The sequence below is a fragment of the Phallusia mammillata genome, chromosome 4, assembly GCF_965637545.1.
Source record: "Phallusia mammillata chromosome 4, kaPhaMamm4.hap1.1, whole genome shotgun sequence".
NCBI lineage: Eukaryota > Metazoa > Chordata > Ascidiacea > Phlebobranchia > Ascidiidae > Phallusia > Phallusia mammillata.
In genome coordinates, this window is record NC_137255.1 from 29,347,120 (window position 1) to 29,372,488 (window position 25,369).

Consider the following 25,369-nt stretch of genomic DNA (forward strand, 5'->3'; position numbering starts at 1 on the left):
TTTAGGGGGCATTTATTTAAATGTTTTTCACTTTTTTCAAAAAGCAATACTTATCTTGTTACAACAGAATAAATGTAACAAGTAGTCACAAAGAATAAATTCAAACAACCTCTGCTTCAAAACTTCTCTTTAAAAAGTAAGAAATTTACAATAACCAATTAATACTTTGTTTTATGTTAGTTAGTTTATGAAATTTATTAGATGTAACAATAGGCAAAATAAAAAAGTTCAAACAATCTTTGCTTTAAAACTTAACTTTAAAAAGAAAGTTTTCAATAACCAATTAATATTTTTATTTCAGTTTAGTTTATGAAAATCGTAATTTATTAGATGTAACATGGACAGGAATCATGCTTTTGCTGTTCTGATCTGTAGTCTTGCTGCTATGATATTAATTTCAACCTCCATGGGAACAGAAACTTGGACTGTTAACACATTCAGTATAAGAGGGTATAAAAGGTTTTGTAACCTGTATACAAGATAACTATGAAGAACACAATATTTAAAACTAATTTACCATATGCTAACTATGCATATCATCATGATTTTTCTTTTGCTGCAGAACAACTATAATTTAAACTGTTAGTTATAGAACATTTTTACTTTCAGCTGTTTTGCAGTTGAAAATGAAAATAAGTATTTTTGAATTGACCAGTATTGATACAATCCTAAATAAGGCCACACTGAAAAATTTGACAAGTCTAAGTTATCCACCGTTTTATATATATTTTATAAATTAATAGGCACCATCAGTATAAGAGGCCAATCAAATGAACAAAAATATCAAGTTTTCAGGAGCCTTTAACTTTTCTCGTTCTACAGTACAGACAACATTGATACATCTCTATTTATCTACATACTATTCTAAACAACTATTTTTAAACTACATTTCTTTCCCACAGAACCACTGAAAAGACATCAACAGTTCTACATTACAGACTTAAAAATATATTTTCTCTGTATACAGATACTCTGATTAATAAATCACATTTCAACTCATACAGAGCGACTTGGGACAATGAAACTTGTCGTGGAATGCGGACCCTTGGCTTGTTTAATGGAACTGACAATTTTCAAACAAGTGGTGACTGTTTCAGATGTGAAGTAATAGCAATTAATGGTATGTCTAGTATACTTGTTCATTTCTTAATGAGCGAATGTTCGCAGGTCAGCTTGCCAGTAATATAAACATGTTTTTTTTTTGTTTTCTAGTGTTCACAGAAGACACTCTCTCATTTAACCGTGGTCTTTTGTACGCTGTTATTTTTTTCTGTGGAATTGCACTGCTCAACTTGGTAGCTGTAGCAGCTGTATCATCATACAACCTATGTACTGATGTAGATCTGCACTTACTCGGCCCAATCGGTTTACTATTATATCTGTCAACTGCAGGTAAAAATCCTGCTATGAGATCTAAACTCTTAATTGTTTTTATGTGGTAAAATAATCCAAAAAACCTGACTAATATTTTTTAAATGATACATATGACCACCTGAAGTTCTGGTGGGTCTTATTAGACGTTTTGTTAAATGATCAGGTTTGGCTACATTAGTTCTGCAGTGAAACTTTTTAACCATTGACCTATGGTAGCCTCTTGCCATGTGAAAGCCAAGTCGAAAAACCTTTTAACAAAATTAATGACAAACTGAAGAGTCAGTTAATAAGTTTAAATCACTTTGTTTGGGGTAGAGAGGTAAAAAGGATAAATCCACATAAAGTACTTTACAATGCACCAAACCACAAGCATAAAACTAGAAAGATGGCTTTCTGATATACCATTTTATATATTCTATATCCTATTCACAAATTTACTATACATATCATTTGATCTACATATATGATTTTTTTTTCAAACAAAAACGAATGGGTACCCACACGCGTGTTTGTGTGGATTTACGGTAAACAAATGTTCCAGGTTATTTTTAAATTCTTGAGGAAAAAGAAAGCATTAACCAAACTTTGAAAGTTTTGTCTGTATTCTTTTTGCATCATTATTGTCACAAAAAGAACAGTAACAAATAATGGGAAAAAAACTTTTAATTTCATCTTGTGCTTTGACCTTGAGATTGTCGTTCAAGGTCAGTTTTTAAACACAATTTTCCAAAACTAAAAATGCCAGTGATAACTTCTAAAACGACACAGCATTGATGCGCAAAAACAGCTGATTTCTAATCGGCGAAACAATTGTCTCATAAAATGTCTGCCAGATGTCTAGCTGAGCCCTCCCGCTCTGCACTAAAAAGCCTTAATCGTAAACCAGTTAATTACTCCCTTGGGACTTCTGTCTGAAAGTGCACACATATTATAAGCTGTAAAGGTAACCATTAGGCCAGTTAAGGCAAAATTTTAAATACTAAACAAGTAACCTACTGCAAACAATTGTTTAAAATTTTAGCAAATTAGGTCTTGTATTTCTGGCCTAAAAGTAAAACTTATTATTTCGAGGTTTAAGAGGTGAAAAATGGGTGAATCCAGCAAAAAGTCAGAAAATTCTTTAGAATACCTAATATTGCACCAATCAACAAAGCATGAAACTTTTAGACTTAGAATCAATTGATTAAGCAGTATCTGATCCTCTGACAGACCAGAGAGAAGCTGGATAGCAATCGCAATTGCGCTAAAACTAAAAAAAGATACGATACTGAAATTTTGACACAATATTGTACGCTTTTAAAGCTTTTCAGCACACAAACTTTGGAAAAAAAATATTTTTCAGTTATTAATACGCAGGCAGCATACTCAATGACGGTCACTGACTTTTTCCCGTCTAAATAATTCTAAATATGGAAACAGGTTTCCAAAAAAAAGAATCAGCCGCTAGTGGTTTAGAATATATATTTCGCCTATTGGCATCGTCAGTTCTGTAAAAGCGTAAAAAACAACAACAATAAAATGAAGATGTAGAGGCTTCTACACCTGTGAAGTGGTTTAGGTTGGTGTTATTCTGTTGTTTTATCTTCATCTTATTGTTGTTGTTTTTGTAACAAATCAGCATTGGACAGAAAAAAAAATACGACAAAAGCCATATGTGTCCTCCTTCAGGGAAGGGGACCCATAACTAGAAATTTAAATAAGTTTAAAGCGAAACAAACCAGTGCTAGAGAAAAAGAAAACAGAAAAAATACAACCAAAAACTTCTGGAAAGAGGACCCATAAGTGCGTTTGCTTGTCAGTGGTGATATATTTAATGGAATTTATTAATTGACAGTGGGAGCTGTAATTATTGCAATGATCCTCTACATTGTGATCGGACTTACTGAAGTCAACACATCAAATCCACAACCAGAGGTAAAAGATTTCTTTCATACTTTTTACAGCACAATTTTGTTGGTTTTTGATTAAGTGGAGACCAATCACAATGAAACTTAAATTTATCTGTTTAGAGCTATATTCTTTATCCTTTTTTTTGTTATACAGCAGTATATTTTGTTTATATATTTCTCCAATAATATTTTACAACTGTAATAAACATGCTGCTCCTATTGCATCTTGTTTTAAAACATCTTATTTATTCATTATTTAATTGCCTAAATTTTAATTGTCAGGGCCCACACACAAGCTCCCTGAGTACCACTGTAAGCAACTCCCACCTCATAACAACTATTGTGTGGCATGGCATATAATTAAGGCGGTAACATTTAAATGTTGTTGCAGGCTTATGAAACTATTCGCTCTGACTTTGGTTTCTCATTTTACATCTTTATTGCATCATATCTCCCATTGTTCCTTGGAATACTTCACGCCATTCGTTCACAGAACTTAAGAAAAATCAAAAGTACCAAAGATTTCCGAATAGCATATTCACAGAAAATGACAAATAATAAAGTTTTCATGATGTACTGAAACAAACTAAATTCTCTCTTTTTACCTAAAAAATTAGACTGAAAAGTTGTACCAGATGCTTAGTGATACTGATTATTATTCTTTTAGTATCATGGAATTAAAATAATACCATTTTAATTTATGTTGATGTTCAGTGTTTTCATATTTTTGCAATCCAAACCATGTGATCTTCATATATTTGCCTCAATCATCAACAGACGCAGTTCTTTAACATGCTTATTGTGTTGCAATATTGACATTTATATGAATCAATATTAAGTCATTTAATTTTTATGTGCTTTTGTTTATATATATATACTTGTTTGTGTAAATATGTGTGTTATCATTTAGGGCCATATCATGTTTATGTCACTCATATATTAAAACGTTTACTGTTTCATAAAAACAGAACCCTGTTACAATTCCGAAAAAGCAACTGGTTTAAATACAAACAATGTATCTTTTTCAAATAATATAAAAGCAATTAAATTTGAATGAGTCAGATTTAATTTTCCTTTTGTACATTGTATTGTAAATAAACAGTGAATCAATTTTGTTTGGTTATTTTTTGATTAATTAGTTTAAAAGGTTTTATCAAAATTTCAATTTTTTTGGATTTAATTTTATTTCCACACACAAGAAAAGTCCCATGCAAGCAACAGACAGTGCACACTATTTTGACCTCTATGGTCTCATTAGTGCAGCTGGGGACATGACTTTGGCCTAAAAAAGCCAATATAGCCAGTCAAAGGCACTCAAGTTTGTTGGAAGTAACAGTTAAAGGTGCTACCTTATTATTTTTTATTTACTGTAAACAGCAAATGTTATCGCTCAAAATATTTAACAGATCAAAAGTCTACTGTTACTATTAACATTAAATAAGTAACTTTGCTAAAATTCAACCAAACTGCTAAAACATTATTACAAACAGTTACAAATTTAAAAGATATATTATGGCAAACGCATAACAATATGATGCAATTCTGTCTTACAATATGGATATTGTCCTTGTGCTGCAGTGAGTTATTGCAGTGCAATAGTAATGCAAGCAATAACCCCCTGACTTTTATATAGTTAAGGTCATTCACTACTTGGTTTAAAACAGGGTTGTGCAACCTTTTTCGTTGGTGGGCCATATAACCAATTTTGGACATCAAGCGAGGGCCATGCACTATTTTAAGTACACAATAAATTTGAAATTCATCAATTACATTATATTTTTATTTAGTTTCCCCGCAATACTGGATTTCACAACAAAGTAATTGTTTATTAGACAAAGGGAATTATTCTGTCACATTCAGTACTTGCAAACTGATGCATGGCCCACTGTCAGAAAATGCTGATTTAGCTAATACATGTCTTTGTTATGTATACCGTATATACTCGCCGATAGGTCGCGCCACCGTATAGGTCGCACTATTAGTTTTGTGTTAAAAAAGTGTAATTTAGAGTTGACTCGCACATAAGTCGCACTCTAGCTTTTTTGCATATATAACTGGTGCAATTGGTTGTATTTTAGCATTGAACTGCATTGCATTGAACCACATTGCATTCAACCGCAAAACTATATTTTCTCAACAAAGCGGGAAAATCCAACGCACGCTGAGCCATCGCATGTGCGTGTGCGCTCATGAAACTGTCTCGCATTGGTATGTGCGTGCACGAGCGCATGCACCCGTATTCGATAGCACATTTCCACTACAATTCGCTCTATAACGCGCACCCTTAATTTTTACGGAAAATTAGTATAAAAGTTTGCGCGTTATACTCGAATAAATACGTTATATCCGCCCAATAAGCCGACCAGAAAATGCGGTACTTGCACTAGCCGAAAACTTTCAATTTTGTTCCGACTTGGTGGCGATTTGCACTTATGTTGAGCGGATAGGTCGCACCTATATTTTTTTTTTAAATATAAGGGAAAAAGTTGCGACCTATCCGCGAGTATATACGGTAGTATAGTAACTTAGGAGATTTAACAAAGTGAAATCCCAGAAGAATTGCATTTTTTCTCTGAATCGGTGTGTTGGTAAGGGCCACACTAAATAGCTTGGCGGGCCGGATTGTGGTCCGCGGGCCGCCTGTTGCACACCCCGGGTGTAAAACAAATTGCCAGATGTATTTGAAACAACGTAATATTTAGTTGTATTTGGAAGTATTATTTTAATTTAAATATCAACAAGTGAACAATCATCTCCCAAACAGTCATACGGTGTTAATCGCCAGGTTAGAACATGTGACCAAAACAAACATTATAAGTTCTAAAGGCCAATAACAAAATATACTGTTTTTATCTCTTTATCAAGTGAAAGTAACTTTGTCAAGTGACAAGCTGTTTAACACTATTCTGTGTTGCCTGATTTTGAATAAAAAATGTTTGTATCTGTGGACTTTTTCAAACAATAAAATGATTGTTTTCCACTCCTCTCTTTTTTTCCAATTTTTCTGAACCTTTGCTGGGCAGGTAAACAGGGTAGTAGTGATGGAACAATACCGGATTGAAGCGAGTACCAATACCGAGTACGAGTACCATATATATATGTATATATACCTTCGATACCGTTTACCGAGTATTTATATATCGTGTTATCATAGTTGTATATCACTAGCTCATTTGTCTGCCAAAAAATATACGTAACCCGGCGGAACTTTTTTCAAATTTTGTGCTGTCTGAAGCAAATATTGGCAAAAAGTTGTCCGTATTCTTATGGTGTACTTCGGCCTTCAGTATCGAAAGTTGGTATCGAAAACTGAGGCAAAATGTTTCAATACCAGGTACTTGTCCCATCACTACAGACCAGTGATACAACACTTGTAATGTTCGTTAGTTGTCCAGTTTTCTTTTTGAAGTAAATATAAATGGTCCAGTGTTCGAAACATCTTGGGACTCATACTGAAGCTCAGATAATTCCGACAACTCCTTGAGGCTTTTCTTTAAGGAAGAAATCGTACTTTCCTGAAACAAAATTTGCACATTGTAAAAATGTAATCAATACTTTCTTAAACAAAACCACATTAACAGGTTTGCTTTCACAGCAAACAGAGGGTAATGCTTGTTATGAGTTTTTTGGCTGCTGAACCTTTTTTTCAAGCATTTATTTTATTTGCACATAGTGATTATAATTGCACATAGTTATTATAATAATAGTGATTATAATTAGTGAATATGATTATAATGACCCAAATCCATTAAAAAGAAACATGCTTTACTGCCTAAACATTTCAGCCAATACTCATGGTTTTATTACTTCTCACAATAAAGCATCACTCATACTTTTTACAAAAAGAAGAGATTCTTGGTACAATTTTAAAATACTTTACCCTTACCAGTTGTTTTTGTTCAGCTTCAGCTGGACGGTAAAATCGAACAGTTACTTTTAAATCCTTTTCTAACCATTTTATGATTTGTTTGGCTTTAATGTTGATGTCATTAACATGAATTTGCGGCCTCAGTTTCAACAGTTTATCTGAAAAAATATACTCAATAATACCCCAGTGTAAAAACCGTAGACATGAATTTGAAAGGTTTCTTAATGAAAATCAAAACTTCCAAAGTAAAACAATTATGTTTACCTTGTGCTGACCAGTAATTACAGTGGTTATAAAATGTATTTACCACACCAGTGATTTTCAGCCATTTTTTTAAGAACACTAGTCGTTTCATTAAAGATCATCATGGTTCAGCATTCAGAATTAGGTTTTGCCAAAAAAGCAGGTCATATGACATGCGCTTGGTTTCCAACTCTGCCACATTTTCGTTGCAATTTACTGAAATTTTGGCCCCAATCAGCCAGTCTGTAAAGTGTGGCAGCTGCACACGCCATTTTTTTGAAAATTGGCTTGTCTTGGCCTCTTTTATTTGCTTTGTGCCTGCTAAAATAGGTATTGCATGCGAACTTACGGGTCGTGCACGCGGGACCTGTAGGTCCTGCACGCACAAGATCTTGTCGGAAAGAACGGGAACTGCCATGTTCTGCAGACTGGCTTTCAAAAATTGATGAGTTTCAGTTGGGTTTCAAGCTTGTGTTTTTATAAGGCCCACTTACAACTCAATCATGTGCAGTTTCTATAGCTAAAATGCTGAAGGTATTAGATCAAATTCAATTTCTTGCTTATACAGGACACAGAAAATAATTATGCCCCAACGCTTTGTGTTACGCGTGGCAAATAATGAAACTGTTTAGAATATATACAAACCTTTTCCTTGTAATCTCGAAGAAACTGACAAACTTGCGGTCATTAATCTTGTAGAGTTGGCACTTCGAACCACAAACATTGGTGCAGAATATATATTGGTCGCACAATTTAAGTAAACAACGAGTCAACGACCTTCTAAGGTTCACGCGCCGATAAAATCAAAACAATCACCTCGTCCATGCTAAAATGGATGAGGTATGGGCACATTTGAAAATTTTATTCTTTACATCCATGAACATTTATCCTAAGCTAATAATTAGGCATAGTTTTTTTCTTTTTTTTTAATTAAAAATGTATTTTGGCATCCATTAAAAAAGAACAGTAAAATTGAACACACTATTTTCTTTGCAACAATTTTTTTTCAACTCATCCATTGTTGCAAGGTGAATACCCAGTTTTATTTTCAACCGCAAATATGCATTTTTTAGATTGGGGAACACATTAACTTCACCAAAAGAACAATATTAACAACGTTGTAACAAATTTTACTTAAAAATTCAATCTAAGTCCACCAAAGTAAATGTATATTGCACGGCAACACAAGCAAAAGTGCTATTTGAATATTAACCGTCAATCAAAAAGATGACCGGTAAAAATACGTTTTCTCAAACAATTTAAACACTGTTCGTACACAAATAAAATCACTTACAGCTTACGCAGGCGCGCAATCATTCGGTTACATATTAGAAACAACACTAATGTTGTATGGTTTGCACGCCCATTCACGCAGGCAACTCATAAATAACGCCAATAACCCTGTCAAGACTGTGCCATCTTTCCTTATATAGGTGGTTTTACAAGAATAAACTCTACCATGGCAATTTGCACATATTGGTTTGGAATTCGTCAGCCTCTACGAAAATGTGCGTAAATTTAATATAACTTCAAAACTTCTAAAAGCAAATCTAAAAGCGCATTATTTTCCGCTGTTTGTTGAGGAATCTGGAAACCGGCTTCATATAACATATCTTCAAGCCGTAGAGTCATGAACTTGCAAAGCTGCTGAGTTTGAATTGTTCGCCGTAAATTTATCGTGAAGTTTTTCTTCCAGTTTAAATCCCATCAAGTCTTTTCTGTGTAACACAAAAACAATCGGGTTAAGACTGGCAATATGTAATGTTACTGAAGCAAGTCAGCTTGTTTGGGAAAACATGACCGGTTTGGTCCGCGTTCAGTAAAACATCGCCCAGATGGCCGACTGTGCACAAGGTTGTTGGTTCTAATCCTATATCGGTCGCTTGTGTCGTCTTGAGCAAGAAACTTAAGTGACTTTACTCCAACCCAGTAGTAGCCTAACCTGCTGGGATGAACTAAATTCAGGTCACCAACCGAATAAGTCGAAAAAATCAAATAAAAAATGATTCAACGGACTCGCAATAAAACAGACAGCTCGATGGCAAACTCCTTGTCAGCATAATAACGAATTCAGGCGTTGCCCGCACACCGACGATAAAAATAAAACAAATGAACAAAATTGATGGTTGATGGACAGTTTTTTACACCTACCGATATTTGTTGTAGTTTGATCTAATAATTTTTAACCCGGGAAAGTTGGTGCGATTGTTTATTAATCCAAACGCGTTTTAAATCCAAACGCGTTTTCTCAGAGAAAATGATAATCACTAGAACCTGAACCGTGCGAGCGGCTGCACGATCCATTCATCCATTTTCGAGAGGAGTTTTTACAAAGCAATAGCAGGCGTTTAAAAAGCGGATTAACAATTTTGGATGAGTAATATGTTAACAGCATTAATTCCCTAACCCAAGAAACTCTACCAAAAATATTGCAGACAATTTCACGGCCCATATATTGCATTGATCAAATATTCTGTATTTCGCAGCAAAAACAATTCGAAGAGATATCTAAGTAGTGTTTCTAATTATGAAAACAGATTTTCATATCTGGATTGCATCAAGCATTTACAAACATTTTTCCAATGTGCTTGTAATGGTCCGGATCAAACATACCTTGTAATAATTCCAACAACCTGATTTCGGTCATCCACAACCGGTAGGTGGCGTAATCCGAGGGTTCGAAATATGATGTAGGTTCGGTGGAGGGAAAATGAACCTGGAAGTGTCACGCATGATTGATTCACGTACGGCATCTGAAAATATTTCCATTTGTTTTGATTATGAAGAAACAGAACAATTCAATTTGAAAAACAGAAATAAAACCAATTTTGGTTCTGTTGAGTTTATTTTTCGCTTGGTAAAAGACAACATAGCGACACAATTGCAATTAAAACCTTCACCAAGCCGGAAATAGCTGCGTAACGTTTAAATGTGTGCAAAACGGTGGAGGGCACAACTGGTGGATAATAGCTAAACGCGATGCAGCTATATCGAATTATAAAGCGAACTTTTGGCTCTTATATCGGTTAAAATGAACTAAATTTACCATTGCTTTAAAATATATGTAAATTTAAGTTTGTACCAAGTCGACTTGTTTATTGACGAGTTCTTGTATTTCCATTAATTTCCGAATCTTCTCATAAGTTCGTCGGCTGTCAATCAACCGGTCAACGTGAATCTGTCAATCAAACCGCAACAGTATAAGTTGCCTGTCAATCAAACGGTGGGACTGTCAATCAAATCAGCCAACATAACAGGAGTCTAAGCGACAAAACTGAAATACAGTAACCTAGGTTAAACCGCTTAATATAAAACCTAGGTTTTTTTTCGCTTAATATGAACAAAACCTGAAATACAAATGATTTGTAATGTGGTGATGCTTTACCTAATCGACCTAGGTTAATCCAGATCTTCGCTTAATCTGGACAATTTGTTCCAAACGGGTCCGGATTAACCGAGGTTCACTGCAAAACTGACACCAATTACATTTGTACGCTATGTGTGTTACATAATTATTACGTCACGTGTGTTCTGTGGCGCCCCCAGTGTTTGTTCTGTACGTGGCGATGTGTTACATTTATTTGTAGAACTGCGGTTTAATTGTTTGTTACAATTTCGAAATTATTTTCGTCTCTCACCTTCTGATAGTCGAGTGTTTCAACTTTCTCATCACCTTCAACATTTTCTCCCATTGTAAATATCTCCTCGTGTTGCAGCAACATGCATAGCTCAAGTCTGTGTGACGTAATAAACGCCATGTGGCGTAACAAGTAACACAAAAGTTTGAATCAATAGAACGAAAGAATTATCCACAATGCATGGCGAATTTATCCCCTTTGGGAAAAAAATATTTTCCTTTCCAGTTTATACGCCAGTTACTGAACAAATTGAACCGAAGTTAAGAGTTTGATGTTTTAAAAAGTTGAGTTTAGGATAAAAACAGTTTGCGAAAAATAGATATTTGGCCAATTTCAATGCCTGTTTACATCAGTTATCTGTACAACACCAGCAAACTTTGGCCATTCCTGGCATTTAATTATTAAACTTTCAGCATTGATCTTATAAATTCAGCGTGTTGATCTTAATATTTTCACAAGGTAATACCAGGTCAAATTATTTTATTTCAATTTGTGTAAATTATATTTGTATTTGTTTGTGGAAGTAGGAGGTTAACAATTAAAAATTCCGCCGTGTATCAGATTCTAACCTTCTATTCCCACAAACAAATGGAAAAATCATTTACGCGAAATAAACTAAAATAATTTGGCTTCGAGTTACCTTTCATAAAATTTGACCCAAAGTTACCTTGTTATGATTCCAGCAAACACGTGACCGTCCTCGATCTCCCGGACAACAGGGAATCCCCCGTGTGACGTAGTAAGCAGGATTTGAGCCAACTTTCCGATATTTTCACACGGATTCAGGGTATACACGGGTGTGGTCATTACGTCACTCGCCTTGTAAAGCTCCAAGTTGAGTCTGTGGGAAAATTTAAATGAGCTCAGTGGAGTTGTACAACTGTGGCATGTAAACTATAGGAAAGTGTAACCCGCGGGACGCAAAGCAATGAAAAGTGTGGGGTAACCCAGGACACAGTTGCAAGTCGGGTTCGGGCTTAGGTTTCTTCAAAACAGCGGGCTTGATTCGGGCCTGACTTTACACTCTGTGTCAGTAATATATTTAACCGGCTAAGTAGCCAGTTGCTGGAACTGACCTAATGTCAAACAGCCCTGAAACGCCTTCTTCAAGACTTTTGTCTTTTGCAGCCATGTATAGGCCTGTCAATCAAATTTTCGGAACCAAACAGGCTTTCAAAAACAATTCGGTTTGGGCCGGGTTTCGAGCTTACTTTCGAGTTTGGTCAGTGGCCACATTAATGTCGTAATTTTAAATCGGTAAATTTAACTTTGAGACATTTCAAGGGCGGGAAAATATCACGTGAAATACACAAGATTCATATTTTGCCACAATTAACTTTCATCTCGTGTATGTCAGATGATAGAAATTACATTTTAAATATCCACCCAGGGTAATGGCATCACAATGTCATGACCTTCCGTTACGATAATATATGCGCTATGAAAATGCCTGTAGTTACATTCTGAAACAAAGTATAAAATGCAACTATCACGCAATGCTTAACTTATTGCAAAATGCCTGTAGTTACAATTCTGTTTATTGCTGCGTTGAATACCTGAGCATCACTTTACAGAAGAAAACACAAAAACACTCACAAATGTTTTCCGTCTTGATAAACCACAGGTTCCGAATCCAAGAAGGGAATGCACTTGAACTCGAGAAGTGAATGATAAAGGGGATGTGTGAAGTAATCCCCCACCCATTTTGACGTCATAATGGCCGACATAATGGGAAGCAGAAAGCTGATGTCGTTTGTGATTTCAACCTGAAGAAAAAAACGCAAAAAAAACAATTGTTTACATTCAAACATAAAAACGTGTATGACGTCACACGTACCATTATGACGGTGAGTGACATTGTGAGACGGGACACGCCCCCGAAAAACGAGGCTGCACCAATCAGAGCCATCGCCCCAGGGTCAATCCAAGCCCAGAACGGTTCCTCTTCTGGCGCGTGAATACCGAACCACGTGACCATAGCTTGACCAATGATACGACCGTATAATCCACCGATTAACCTGGGGAGAAAAATAGGTTGGTTTGAGCTAAAATGTCGATAGATGGCGTATTGAGTTAGATTATTTAAACTTAGCTGTTTAATTGGGTTAGTATTAAGAACTAATTTTTGGTGAGTTTTTGGTTACAAATTAAGTTTTTAATGTAGTTCAAAAACGTAGTTACAGCCTTTCTCGTCAGCAGCTGCACTGATGAGACCTTTTGGGTCGAAATAGTGCGCACTGTCTGTAGCTTACTTATTACAATCGAACTTATATTAGTTGAATACTTACAACATTGGCACAACGAGTCCACTTGATATTGAAGTCCCAGCTGCCCAACATGCGAGTAAGTAATAAAATATTAGGACGGTTATGAGGACGCTGATGCTGAACTGATTGTGAGTTCCGTTCGAGAAGAGATGTTTGATCGCTTGCTCACCAGTCACAAACAATAGAGTAGCGGCTGTAAGAAATAGTCATGGGTTTAAAGTCTGTTACTCCCAACAAACTGGAGTGTCGTTGGATGCTTACACTAACCAATACGGCCTATGTCTTGTCACCAGCTGCACTGATGACTGCAGCTTACATATTAAAATTAGGAAGTTTAAACTAAGTCCAATTATGAACATAAAGCGCGAAATTGACGTTAAAAACTGATATGTATGTAATTAAACGAGTTAGTCAAAATACAACAAAGAATGTAATTGACTTATTGGCGCTTACCTTGGTTGAAAGTTTTGTTGTTCAAAGTCAACCCGGTATCAGTGACCCACTTCACTCCTTCATCACAAGTGTAACTTTCTACATTATCTTCAGTTCGAGGCGGCCAATAATCAGGAATCGTAAAATTCATGCATTCCGGACTGAATAAGAAGCAAAAAATAAAGTAGGAAATTCAAAAATTTTGCTAATGCGTTTAGGTTGCTGGCCCCGAAGAGTGTAAGTCGTCGAATATTCGAATCTTGAAACATTTTAAAACAGCCTGTCAGAAATATTAGTTTAGTTCGTTTTATTTAATAAAAAAAAAACAATTCTGAAATAACTGTTCAACGTTAAAACGTTCTCGAGTGGAAACATAATAAAGCGCACAGTATTAACATGACGAGTGCATTTTTTTAGTAAAATCAATAAAATTTTGTTCCTTGTTTTACCTGATTTTGTTTGAAATCATATCAAAAAAATAAAAATAAACATTTCTGATAAAATCAAGTTTTTGCACCAGTACGTAATAGCCACTTACTTGTCTGCCTCAGTCACTGCTTTCTCCTCATTGCACTCGTACTTATTGCAATTAAACGCCGCCGGTAGAAGTACGGATATTGTCGCGGTAATGACCTGTAACGGTTACGTTCAGTTTTTACTTTGAACAAGAGAAAAACAAACAAATATTGTCGTGAACTTGGTGACGTAAATGGTAAACTACGGATAAATATATTTTTAAAAGTGTTTTTTTTAATTATCTGATTTTTTAATGTCGTCAATACATCAATAACGTCATTTTCATATCACTATGACGTCAATATAAGTATATTCGATTTATGATGTCACAAAACTTTGTAAATGGTGCTGTCACAAAAATGTAAAAGTAAACGCCAAAAACGTCATAAATAAAACGTCATGTGTGTGACGTAAGAAAACGATGACGCCACGTAACTATGTATTTCTATGACGCACCATTATGACGCAGGGCTCGAGAAATCGAAGAATCTTTCGTCTGTTCTCGGAGTTGATCACACTCAGCAGTCTTCTTCTGCTTCTGGCGATCTTCACGTTGAGGAAGACAAAGAGCGCTCCCAGGAGTCCTCCCATGCATCCCAGGATGATGCTAGGGATGAAAGCGAGGATGTTCGTCGCAAGATCAGTGTTCACCTGAAACATGGTGGGCATCACGTGATAATGTGAAAAAATGCGATTTTCATGTGATAATAATGTGATTTCCAGGTGCTCATCATCATATTATGATGATGTGATTTTCATGTGATAATAATGTGATTTTCACGTGATAATAATGTGATTTTCAGGTGCTCATCATCATATTATAATGATGTGATTTTCATGTGATAGTAATGTGATTTTCAGGTACTCATCATCATATTATCATGATGTGATTTTCATGTGATAATGATTGTGGAAACTATAATCTACAAACATTCACGACAAAAGCATGCAAACAATGTAAACAAATGACATTATAAAACTTTCATCATAAAAACCGTAATTTATTTTATTTTAACACTAAATTGTTAAGTATTAGAAACTCAAATCTTTAGCGTTTTTTTTTATCGAACAAAGTCGTAATTTGGACGTTATGTGCTCGACGGATGGCGTCACTTGTGTGATGTCATAATAGCCCAAACACATCGTTGGTGGAGCAACGATAAAAACGCAAGAATGAAACGCCGGGCATAAACAACATGAGGAATTGGATCCACAATTAACTTACCTGGAACATAATATTGGTTTCCGCCCTGAATAATCCAAAGTCCCCCTGATACTTGAAGCCTTTGAAAGCTGAGTTAAAGAGGTCAGTTGTAAAGGTTGAAACCATGCAACAGAAGAAAGTTTGCCAGGAGAGTTTCATGTTCCAGAAAGATGAGACTTCTTCCATGGAGAAGAGGAGTCCTCCCACTGGTGCTCCGAAAGCGGAGGAGACTCCCGCTGCTGCTCCCGCTGAGATGAAGTTTCTCCTGGTAGAGAAAATTTTGTGATGAAAAAACTGATTCCGGTAACCAATACGTTCTTACACACACAAGTATTAGCAATAAATCTCGTTTAATTATTTTATGTAGAACTGTGGTCATTATCTTCGTGTGTTACTTCTTTAATCCACAAACTAATAAAACACTATTATGTTGGCTCATTAAAATATTTTTAAGGTTTTAAACTGGGTTATATCGTTTTTTTCTCAATAAAAGCAACATGGTCACAAAAGAGTTCAAACCATCAGACACAGTAAAAAAACGTGCTTAATCGACAATAAACACAAAAAAACACATTGCACAAATATAAATGAAAAGATAAAAAAATTAATGGACACGAAGTTTTCCGAACCTGTCTTCGGAATTCCGAAATCGCTGGAAATAATTCGGATGAATCCCGAACGAATCCGATTTGAATTGACTCAATCCTGCCCCCACCAAACCACTACAAGAACATCAAAAACAGATCAGTGGATAATGTTTTAGAAATGAGTTCAATTGTTGGAAATAGCATGTAGTATTTCGAAAATAGTTTTGAAATTATAAAAAAAAAATTTATAAAAATCTAGGGCAGGGGTGCGGTGCGGCCCGCAGAGACGCTTGGATTTCAAAAGTACTGGCAAAGGAGTCCAATTATTACATATTTTTGAACTGATTAATGCGCCCGATGCTAGTTTTCTGATAAAAACAGACGAAACACCTGGCAATGGAAAACAGCAACAACAAAGAATGGAAATCAAGCAATCGTTAGTACAACAAACACAAAACACAACAAGACGTATATTACAACAAACACAAAACACAACAAGACGTATATATCTGCGTGGTTGTGCCCAGAGCGTTGACGTGCGCGTCTGACAGATAAGACGTGACCTGCAGTTCGGTCAGCCTGTGAAACGTTGCTTGTCAAACCGATTTGAAGGCGGCAGTGTTAACAATGTATCCTGTGTTTTTGTTTTTAGTTCAGTTTTTCGCCTCACTTTGTTTTGTTGTGTTTTTACTTTTATTCCTTTTATTGATGTTTTATTTTGTGGTTTTAATAGGAACTGATGATGCCATTAGGCGAAATATATATTCCAAGATTTATCGACTGATCTCGTTACATGGAAAATACTTTCCATTCCTAGTTATTGAATTAAATAAACGGTGATCGTCGATGACCATGCTGCCTGTTGACGGGCCAGATACTGTTCAGTTTAAATACTCTAAAATCACTTTGTGTTATGCACATGTGCGGCCCTCGATCCAATTTTGACATTTATAATTGGCCCTACAGTAACAAAGGTTGCCCACCCCTGATCTAGGGGCTATCAGTCTCTTCTGGCTCTTGGGGAACGCAACCACTTTTCAGAACCACTGATAAATAGAGAAGATCAAAAACCTCGTCACATTTTTGCAGCCAGCAAGTAAAATACTCAAATCGAAAAGAATAACACCCGCTTACCCCAAATGGATCATGGGTCCTTCAGGTCCAACCGGCATTCCCGAACCGACAGAAAAAACACAAGACACGAATTTCACCAACATCGTGCGAATGTTGAAGATATGTCGGATGATAGTACCGTTCAAAAATCCAATGAGCTCTGGGATCCCGGAACCGGCAGCGGAAGGTCGGTACCACTAGGGGTCAGAAAAGAGTTTCAAAAAACTAAATCAAAAGCTAAATTAAAAATTACCCATTAGAAATCGTTTATCGGTTAAAAAGGCTCAAAAATGAATTCACGTGTGAAAACCTATAGAGCAGTGGTTCTCAACCGGGGGTCCGCAAAGCGTTTTCAGGGGGTCCGCGATAACTTCCTAATTTTGCAGACAACGATATTGATAAAGCGCTATTCAAAAAATATGTCTCAGCGTTTTAAAATAGCATGAAACTTGTTTAAAATCGTTCTTCATCCGCGACAAACCAAAATGAATTGTGACATTTTAACCCCATTGTGATGCAACAGAGGTAAATTTTAGTGGCAAACAACGTCACATCACAATGTAATGGCTCTTTATTATTGAGTTCCGATGTCGCAGCCCAGTCAAAGTGATTGAATTTTTGGTCCTGAACTAAAGGTGGTTGGTATATTCTGCATCTTTTTTGGGTTGCTTAATAAAAAAAGGACAAAAAATACCAAACCTTCACAGGGGTCCGCGATTAGTTTGACAGTACCAAAAGGGGTCCGCGATTAGTTTGACAGTACCAAAAGGGGTCCGCGATTAGTTTGACAGTACCAAAAGGGGTCCGCACAGGCAAAAAGGTTGAGAACCACTGCTACAGAGTACTGTAAAAGCATCGATCCAATACATGATAAGCTGCAGACAGTGCACACTGTTTCGACCTATAAGGTATTATCAGTTGCTTGGCCATTGTGAGCCAGTTTCTTTTGCGCATTATGCCCAGTTGTGACATCGAACATGTTGGTGGGGCGTGACCTTTTAGCCTGTTACTTCCAACAAACCGAAGTGTCGTTAGATGACTACACTAACCAATAGCAGCCTATATAGAGTATTGTTCCATACATATAGTTAACTATCTGTGAACCTCTTTAAGTAACGCTGGGAGTTAAATAATTACAAAATTTAAAAACTAAATATCAACGTTGCAATCGACAGTTGTCAAATATGGTTTTACGCAGACTTAGTACTAAAGCAGTAGTTCTTAACCTTTTTCTTTGCTGCACCCCTTTCAAATCACCAACCAATTTTCGCACCCCCTTCTGTAATTGATTAAATAACAAAGCCATTGTAATTTTTTGTACAGCATCCCCGCACCCCCTAGGAACAGTTCTCTCACCCTTTGGGGATGCGTGCACCCCTGGTTAAGAACTCCTGTACTAAAGGGAGTGTGCATCATGAATACATTGCTCGGCAAACGTTTTAACAATCGCTTTTGTCATCTTCAGTGTAGAATAACAATGGCGATTGTTGAAACGTAAACAATTAAACTTAAATATTTTTACTCTATACTGCCAAATAGTTACTTTGGGGTTCACCAACTTGAATCTCGAAACCTTTCTATGGCGCCTTACGCAGTTGAAAACAACTTTTTAGAAATAAAAATTTTAACTAGATCATCTATAACCCGAAACTGCCAATTTAGATCTATTCGACAGATTTTGGGATTCTGTAAATATATGGCACTTTCTAACTTGTAAGTTTGGCGACCCCAATTTTTACGCGTTTTCCCAACCCATGCGCAACATACGGTGATATTAGACATTGACATATACTCACCACCACTAATACTGATCCAGGAATGAGAAATATTAAGCTGTACCCGACGGCAAATATCCAAGCTATTCCAAGTCCATCCTGAAAGTTACAAAAAAGAAATTTTTGCTGCTTGTTTATTCTTTCGGCGAATGATAAAGTTGTGCAGGAATGGAAAACCTTTTTTAAGATACATTTTCGGCTTAAGGAAATAATCAAAAAAGGGAAAAAATTGACATGCGTCAAAAGCTAATTGAAGTTTACAAAATTTTACCATATATATGCTAAGATTAAGGCGTTAAAAAATCTTTTTTAGAAACTGAGGGTAAATATTACCCTCCAAATCTGTCAGACAAAAGGATAAAAGTTTATGCCAGTGGTTCCTAACCGGGGAGGAATTCCTCCCTAGGCAGGATTTTTATGAGTTCAAGGGAGGAATTTCATAAAAACTGCAAAAACAATTACGTTGGAAATGTTACAGAATATTTTTGTTTCTGCATTATTATGTCCATTACAATTTGGACCCGGTTCACATTTGGTAAAGGATTCTGAATGGACATCCCTAATTATAAGGTCTATTTCAAATTGCCATAATTTTTTATGTTATATTTGTTTTTAATCTTATGGGGAGGAATGAATAGTTCGAAAATGGGCGAAGGGAGGAATGTAACAAAAAAGGTTGGGAACCACTGGCATGTGCATTAAAAAGGCTAGGAGATGTGTTTTAGATGTGTTAATTAGGGGTAACATGTTTGACATGTTACGAATACTCAGTAAAACCTGTTTAAGGTAGGTCGTTGCATAACTCCATTTGGTATCAGAGATCAAATCGATAAACTGGTGGAGAAGAAATCCAATGAGACCTACGACAAGGCCGATCATTCCCATCATCACCCAACGATCCCAGTCTAACCTGGTTGACATAAAAATCATGTTAACTTTTGAATACATTCGTCTCAAACAAGTACAGACTTTATCAAAAACATAAATGCCAGGGCCCTTGTGTTTATATAAACCGGTTCTAGCTCGATTAACAACCTGCACTGATGATGCCAAGAGTGATTGTTAAAACGTCTGCACTATCATGTATTCTGTATAACAGCGATTGTCGTTCCGGCAGACATGTTTTTGATTAAATATAATTCACTCACTAAATATGCAACTCTTCGAGGCCACAAAATTAATAAATACACAATCTATTCGAAATAACTGATAAGGTATTTAAGCAATCCACCTAAAAATAACAAACGAACTGTGTATTTTAGAGTAGATTACATAATGCATAAAGCGTTTTAGCCCATCCATTGCATTATACATCGCATGCGAGCAGTAATTTTTGTATTGAGTATGTATTTTAGGCAGTGTTTCATACCGGAACGGAACGAAATGTTATACCAGAACGAAATAAATAACTTTTGGCTCAAACTGGAACGAAAATACCGAATACCGGAACGAAATACCGAAATACAATATTCAAAATACCGGAACGGAACGAAATACCGTTATTTATTATTCCGGTATTTCGTTCTGGACATTTGACATGAAACAATTGCTGAAAATTTCGCGCCGTTAGGCTATAATAAAAATTTAAGCTCCTACAATTTATATCCGTTTGGCCATCATTGACAAATGTTATGTGACGTAATAACTACCGACAATAATTCTTGTGTGTTACAACTTTCTTACTTTTTTCGCTTAATAGTTGTAAAGACCACAAAAAAATGTTCTTTTGTAAAGACCGAAATACCAAAAAATACCGTTACAAAAATTATTTCGGTCAGACCGGAACGAAATGAAAATATCGGTCCAGAACGAAATAACGAAATAAATAATTTGCTCAGAACGAATAACATTATTTGGTTTCGTTCGGTTCCGGTATGAAACACTGATTTTAGGGTAGCTCGTTCCAAACTCCAACCTCAATGTGCTCTAAACACTAAGGGTAAAATGACATCATAAATAATACATTTGTCACGTCATACCTTCGTGGTTGTTTTCGAATCCATGTTTTGTAAGCATCACTCCATGGTGGCAGATAGTCCAAACTGTCGTATCTACAAATATTAAAAAATTAGTCATAAGTAAAATTAGGAGTTTTTGATCTCATCTACACATGTTTGGTCTTTTTCTGAAATGTTTTAGATTTTTGGTTTTCTGAGAAATAGTCCAAAAAAGCAAAGGTATAGCTAAAGCGGTTTGTCAAACTTTTGTTGATTTAGTTTGTTCAAAATTGTGAAAGCGGTAAATAAACTTCGATTAAATTGTTTTAAGGTGAATTGAGCTGAGTTTATTTCGCTTGTTGGAGGAACACATTACGTCACAGTTGTAGTAAGACAATCAACAAGTCGTAAATAGCTGCACATTGTTGAAACTTTACGGCAAAGCTGTTCGAAGATTGGCGAATACTGTTGAGTAACTTGACGTTAACATGGCAGAACGCCCAGAAAGAAAACCAATGACTTTTAACACATTTTCTATATTCTTACTTTATCTCACAATTTGCAGTAGGTGCTTCCACCTAAACCTCGTTTAGCCTCTAAACGCATTCTATTGCATTGTACATAGCCTTCAACTCACTCAAATTTACATCATTTTCGAAGTTGAAGAACCTGGCATTAAACCACTTCATTAAACACTTACTTCAGCAACTCCTGTCTTTCCTTTTCCGTGTATTTGTGATTGACGTAGACACTTTCGTATTCGCGTCCAGCAGTAAAGAAACCTTTAGGCAAAACAGCAACATGCCAAATTTAACTGCATAAAGAAAACAACGACATGTAAAAAACACTCACCAGCACTGGTTACATCAGCTAAATGGGTATCATCTGTTACGTCATAATCCCCGTAATCAAAAAGAAGTTGCTGATTGTTCGCCTGTGATGTCACAGGGGACTCCTGCTCGTTTTCACCAAAAATTTCCTTGGAATCTGCCATTTGTTTTACGCTTTCGATACTTACTGACAAAAAAACTTACAACCGTTTCAGAGATGTATCGGGGCTGCTTTATGTAGCAAATGTTGGTGTTGCATCCACCTGATACGGGTTAATGTTTGCCAGTTTCCAATTTAAACAAACATTATTCACTGCGCGCAATGCATCGACACCGCCAAGCGTTTAGTTGCAAACTGTTTCGGGTTGTTTGCAAATAATCCAGGCGGTATATAGTACTCGCGCTTTACACGGACCATTTTTTTAGATTCTTTTGTACATCTTAACACATTAATTAGGAATAATTTGGAAAAGTTTTCCTAAACGATGTTTACGGCCAAATCAAATCAAATTTCCGGAATTTGGATAAATTTACGCCCAGTTCAAACACCGTATCTACCCAGGTGTTAACAACAGTTTTGGTTTAAACAACGTTTGCCATGGTGTGGTTGACAATGCTACAGTGGTCTAAATTTAAGTAAAGTCTGCAACAACACACATATAACCACACTTTTGTACAGCTCTTTATGGACAGTATCTTTTTGTAATGTTTCCGAATTCCTTCTTGGAAACCAAACATAAAAATCTCAAAAACATAAATAAATAAAAACAGTGACTTTGCGAAAATGTCAAAAAAACAAACTGATTTCAAAAACTTCATACATCAACCCTGGAACCGTGAATTGCCAAACCGCCATTATTAAGTTGTTTACATTTATTGCTGAAAAACTTGAGATGTTTTGAATGGCGAAGTAGGTAGTCCACACCGGTCTGTGTGAGGTCAAGCCATTCTTCCATCTCAAACGATCGAAGTTTGTTTAATCTCGTAGCTATGTCCCGACAGGATTGGTCATTACACCAGGCACAGCCAACCATCACAAGTGTATGCAAGTTTGGAAAGTTTGTGGTTATCACTTGTACTGCATCATGGTCGATTCGATAGCAACCATAGAATTCCAACCTAAAGTAAAATAATAAAAAACACTTTTTTCAGAAACATGTGCATTATAGTCCAATGATGAATATAACAGCCCAAATTGACGTAAAAGGAACACGCTTTACTGTTCAAACGTTTCGGCTAATACTCATGCCATCAATTGATGTGAATGGCCACATCAATTACACCAGTTTATAACCCTTTTGAGTAACATAAAAGATTGATGAAAAGGTGTAACACGAGCATTTCTTCAAACATTTTTTTTTTGCCGGCATTACATTAGGCTTAATAACCAAATGGCTACAAAAATTACCTTTCTAACTTTTCAAGCTTTCCAAAACACTTAAGATGCTTTTCAGTCATTGAAGGACAACGTCTGAAGCATAACGATTGCAGTTGGTTAAACTTATTGGAGCAATCTTGAAAACTGGAGAGAGGAATTTCACAGCTAGTAAATGAGAGATGCTTCAGACCAGACGGTAGAAGTTGAAGACGTACGTCTTTCAAGTTCTCATCCTCGATCTGCCAAAACAGATACAAATATTATCAAGTGACAAATATTGTATATGTAGTCTCTGTATCCAAGCGGAAGTTACAAAAACATGAAATTTAGAATACGACAGACTGAAAACTATGACAAGTCTAAAGTTTTCAGTTTGTTATTATATGTTGTCCACATAACTTATATACTACAGGCAGTCTAAGAATGTAAGAAATAATTTCAGTACAGCAACATTTCCAAGAGACTTAAAGAAAGCTGTGTTAAGTTTTACAGCAAGTTCTGTGAAGTAAGTTAATTACCAACGACATTCACATTATGCGTAAATATTTTGTAAATGTTTGTGGCCCCTTCAAGAAAAAAAATGCAGACATAGAGAATCATGAAAAAAGGATGAGCAACAAAGGACAATGGCTAACTTAACAACCAGCCTGGAGTTCCCATAATTATCATTTGACTGAATAACTGTGTTGAAGAAAGTGCTCAATTACCTTGAATGTAGTCAGGTTTGGGCTTTTCAAAGTAATTGCATCTAGCACTGTGTTGGACAAAGCATATGCGTAAGTTCGGTGGTGTCGGTGAGTCCATTTTCCACATATATCAACAGATTTGGTTGATTGGGAGAAATATCGCCGCACTATTTTTCCCAAAGACACTTTTTTGATCGGAGAGGGTGAGAATTGAACAGTTTTCCACAACCACCGATCTGATATAAGTTTCTGCCAATGCTTGCAAACTCTGGGTAAGAAAAAACAGTTAGAGTTGAGTTTGCTTGTTAAAAAATATAGTGACATACATAAGTGCAACAAAAAACTAGTGCAATCATCAAGCTTATAATAGTTTTGTAATGTTTGAAACCTTTGAGTGCAAAATGCAGCTATACAATGTTTATAAAACTCTTTTTCTTCTTGTAATAATACTTTCAAAAAATATTTCGAATTGGCAATATGACAGTGACACAATGTACAAACTACAAACTCCACAAAATCATAAATAAACTATTCCTGATTATGCACCGTCTGCTAGGATGAGAACAACATAGTTATATCTGTAATAAAGTAGTGAACTTAAACAAGAACACCAAGCTAGTAGTAGTTTAATTATCAAACACTAAACAGGCAACCATTTTCATCAACATTGTGTGCTTACACTTGCTTTTAGATACTGTTGATGCCATAAAGGCAAAATATATAATTAAACAGGCAAAAAATGATTTTTTATTTAATCTTTCTGTAAAAAGTTTCATTTTTTATAAAAAGAACCTTAACAAATTTTTTTTTGACAGTTGAGCCAAAGTCGTTAAATCGGTTTCAAAGTTTAGTCCCGTTTCGAAAAAATGCATAAATAACGTGAACTTACCTTGATAATACAAGCAGTTCCCTCACGTGAAAATGACTTAAAATCTCCACCATGATGTTGTCAGGCACGTTAAAAATACCGATATCATGCATTTTCACGATTGGCGGCAGTTATTAAAACAAAAAATTTAAAATTTAACTAAAAGCAATATAAGAAGGAAAACCCAAAACCTGCAAAAACTTGAGCCTATAAAGGTGTGGTCATTGAAGCGTGAAATAGTTTGGAAAAAATGTTAAGATTTTAATTTTTTGCAGGGACGGCTTGGTTGCGTTTGAGAAAAATTCCAAACAAAGATTTTTTTTATTCGACATTATATATTTTTAAGGGCAAAAGTTTCAAAGTAGATACTGTTTATGTATGTGTGGTGAATCAAGCAAATTTGGCCTCTTTCGCCTAGTGGCCCAACAAAACTAGAACAAACAAACTTTTTAAAAGTTCAGTGTAAAAAAAAACTCAAAAAAGTCAAAAACCTTACACTAGTAAATTCAGTTGTAGGCAATACCTACAAAAACTGATTACTTCGTTTTTTTGGAAAGTATAAGTTATATATCATCTACGAAAAGTGATATTGATTGGCACTTAGGCTAAACTAAATAAATAAATTCTTTTTAAAAGGTGGATTTGTAATTTGTAGGAAAAAGTGTTTTAAAGACTTTTAAATTCAACCGTGAAAAAAGGTTTAAATTCCGCATAACAGATAACATTTAAAACCTGAAAAGTCACGCAAAAAGTCAACTAACGCA

General features: G+C 35.6%; 3 protein-coding genes across 3 annotated transcripts; 1 reads left to right on the top strand and 2 right to left on the bottom strand.

The window, feature by feature from the left end:
* Nucleotides 1-306: 306 nt before the first annotated feature.
* LOC145223236 (uncharacterized) lies at nucleotides 307-4,485 on the top strand. Its single transcript, XM_080089619.1, has 5 exons — nucleotides 307-450; nucleotides 1,005-1,120; nucleotides 1,213-1,392; nucleotides 3,209-3,288; nucleotides 3,655-4,485. Exons 1-5 carry the CDS (start codon nucleotides 338-340, stop codon nucleotides 3,841-3,843), a joined length of 678 nt encoding a protein of 225 aa, XP_079945745.1. The 5' UTR covers nucleotides 307-337; the 3' UTR covers nucleotides 3,844-4,485.
* Nucleotides 4,486-5,370: 885 nt separating this feature from the next.
* Nucleotides 5,371-22,267, bottom strand: LOC145223234 (chloride channel protein C-like). The gene is made up of 21 exons (XM_080089616.1): nucleotides 21,696-22,267; nucleotides 21,544-21,625; nucleotides 20,886-20,957; nucleotides 19,684-19,816; nucleotides 18,928-19,005; nucleotides 17,153-17,328; nucleotides 16,061-16,153; nucleotides 15,453-15,696; nucleotides 14,684-14,878; nucleotides 14,250-14,344; nucleotides 13,733-13,872; nucleotides 13,301-13,472; nucleotides 12,850-13,030; nucleotides 12,609-12,778; nucleotides 11,680-11,853; nucleotides 11,013-11,109; nucleotides 10,457-10,552; nucleotides 9,988-10,127; nucleotides 8,020-9,092; nucleotides 7,150-7,289; nucleotides 5,371-6,778 (listed from the first exon to the last, which is right to left on the bottom strand). Exons 1-19 carry the CDS (start codon nucleotides 21,835-21,837, stop codon nucleotides 8,990-8,992), a joined length of 2,583 nt encoding a protein of 860 aa, XP_079945742.1. The 5' UTR covers nucleotides 21,838-22,267; the 3' UTR covers nucleotides 5,371-6,778; nucleotides 7,150-7,289; nucleotides 8,020-8,989.
* A 70-nt stretch (nucleotides 22,268-22,337) lies between these two features.
* On the bottom strand, nucleotides 22,338-24,796 carry LOC145223235 (F-box/LRR-repeat protein 12-like). Its single transcript, XM_080089617.1, has 4 exons — nucleotides 24,627-24,796; nucleotides 23,759-24,005; nucleotides 23,082-23,290; nucleotides 22,338-22,792 (listed from the first exon to the last, which is right to left on the bottom strand). Exons 1-4 carry the CDS (start codon nucleotides 24,716-24,718, stop codon nucleotides 22,489-22,491), a joined length of 852 nt encoding a protein of 283 aa, XP_079945743.1. The 5' UTR covers nucleotides 24,719-24,796; the 3' UTR covers nucleotides 22,338-22,488.
* Between the last annotated feature and the right edge of the window lie 573 nt (nucleotides 24,797-25,369).

Excerpts from the sequence above, each read along its gene's own strand:
- LOC145223236 (XM_080089619.1), top strand. The coding sequence starts at position 338 with ATGGACAGGAATCATGCTTTTGCTGTTCTGATCTGTAGTCTTGCTGCT. Across the intron at positions 451-1,004 it reads AACACATTCAGTATAAGAGG|AGCGACTTGGGACAATGAAA; the intron begins GTATAAAAGGTT and ends CAACTCATACAG. Across the intron at positions 1,393-3,208 it reads ATTATATCTGTCAACTGCAG|TGGGAGCTGTAATTATTGCA; the intron begins GTAAAAATCCTG and ends ATTAATTGACAG.
- LOC145223234 (XM_080089616.1), bottom strand. The coding sequence starts at position 21,837 with ATGGCAGATTCCAAGGAAATTTTTGGTGAAAACGAGCAGGAGTCCCCT. Across the intron at positions 14,345-14,683 it reads TCGAGCCCTGCGTCATAATG|GTCATTACCGCGACAATATC; the intron begins GTGCGTCATAGA and ends TAACCGTTACAG. Across the intron at positions 11,110-11,679 it reads TTTGCTGGAATCATAACAAG|ACTTGAGCTATGCATGTTGC; the intron begins GTAACTTTGGGT and ends TACGTCACACAG.
- LOC145223235 (XM_080089617.1), bottom strand. The coding sequence starts at position 24,718 with ATGCATGATATCGGTATTTTTAACGTGCCTGACAACATCATGGTGGAG. Across the intron at positions 24,006-24,626 it reads GAACTGCTTGTATTATCAAG|AGTTTGCAAGCATTGGCAGA; the intron begins GTAAGTTCACGT and ends TTTCTTACCCAG. Across the intron at positions 23,291-23,758 it reads CAAACCTGACTACATTCAAG|ATCGAGGATGAGAACTTGAA; the intron begins GTAATTGAGCAC and ends CTGTTTTGGCAG.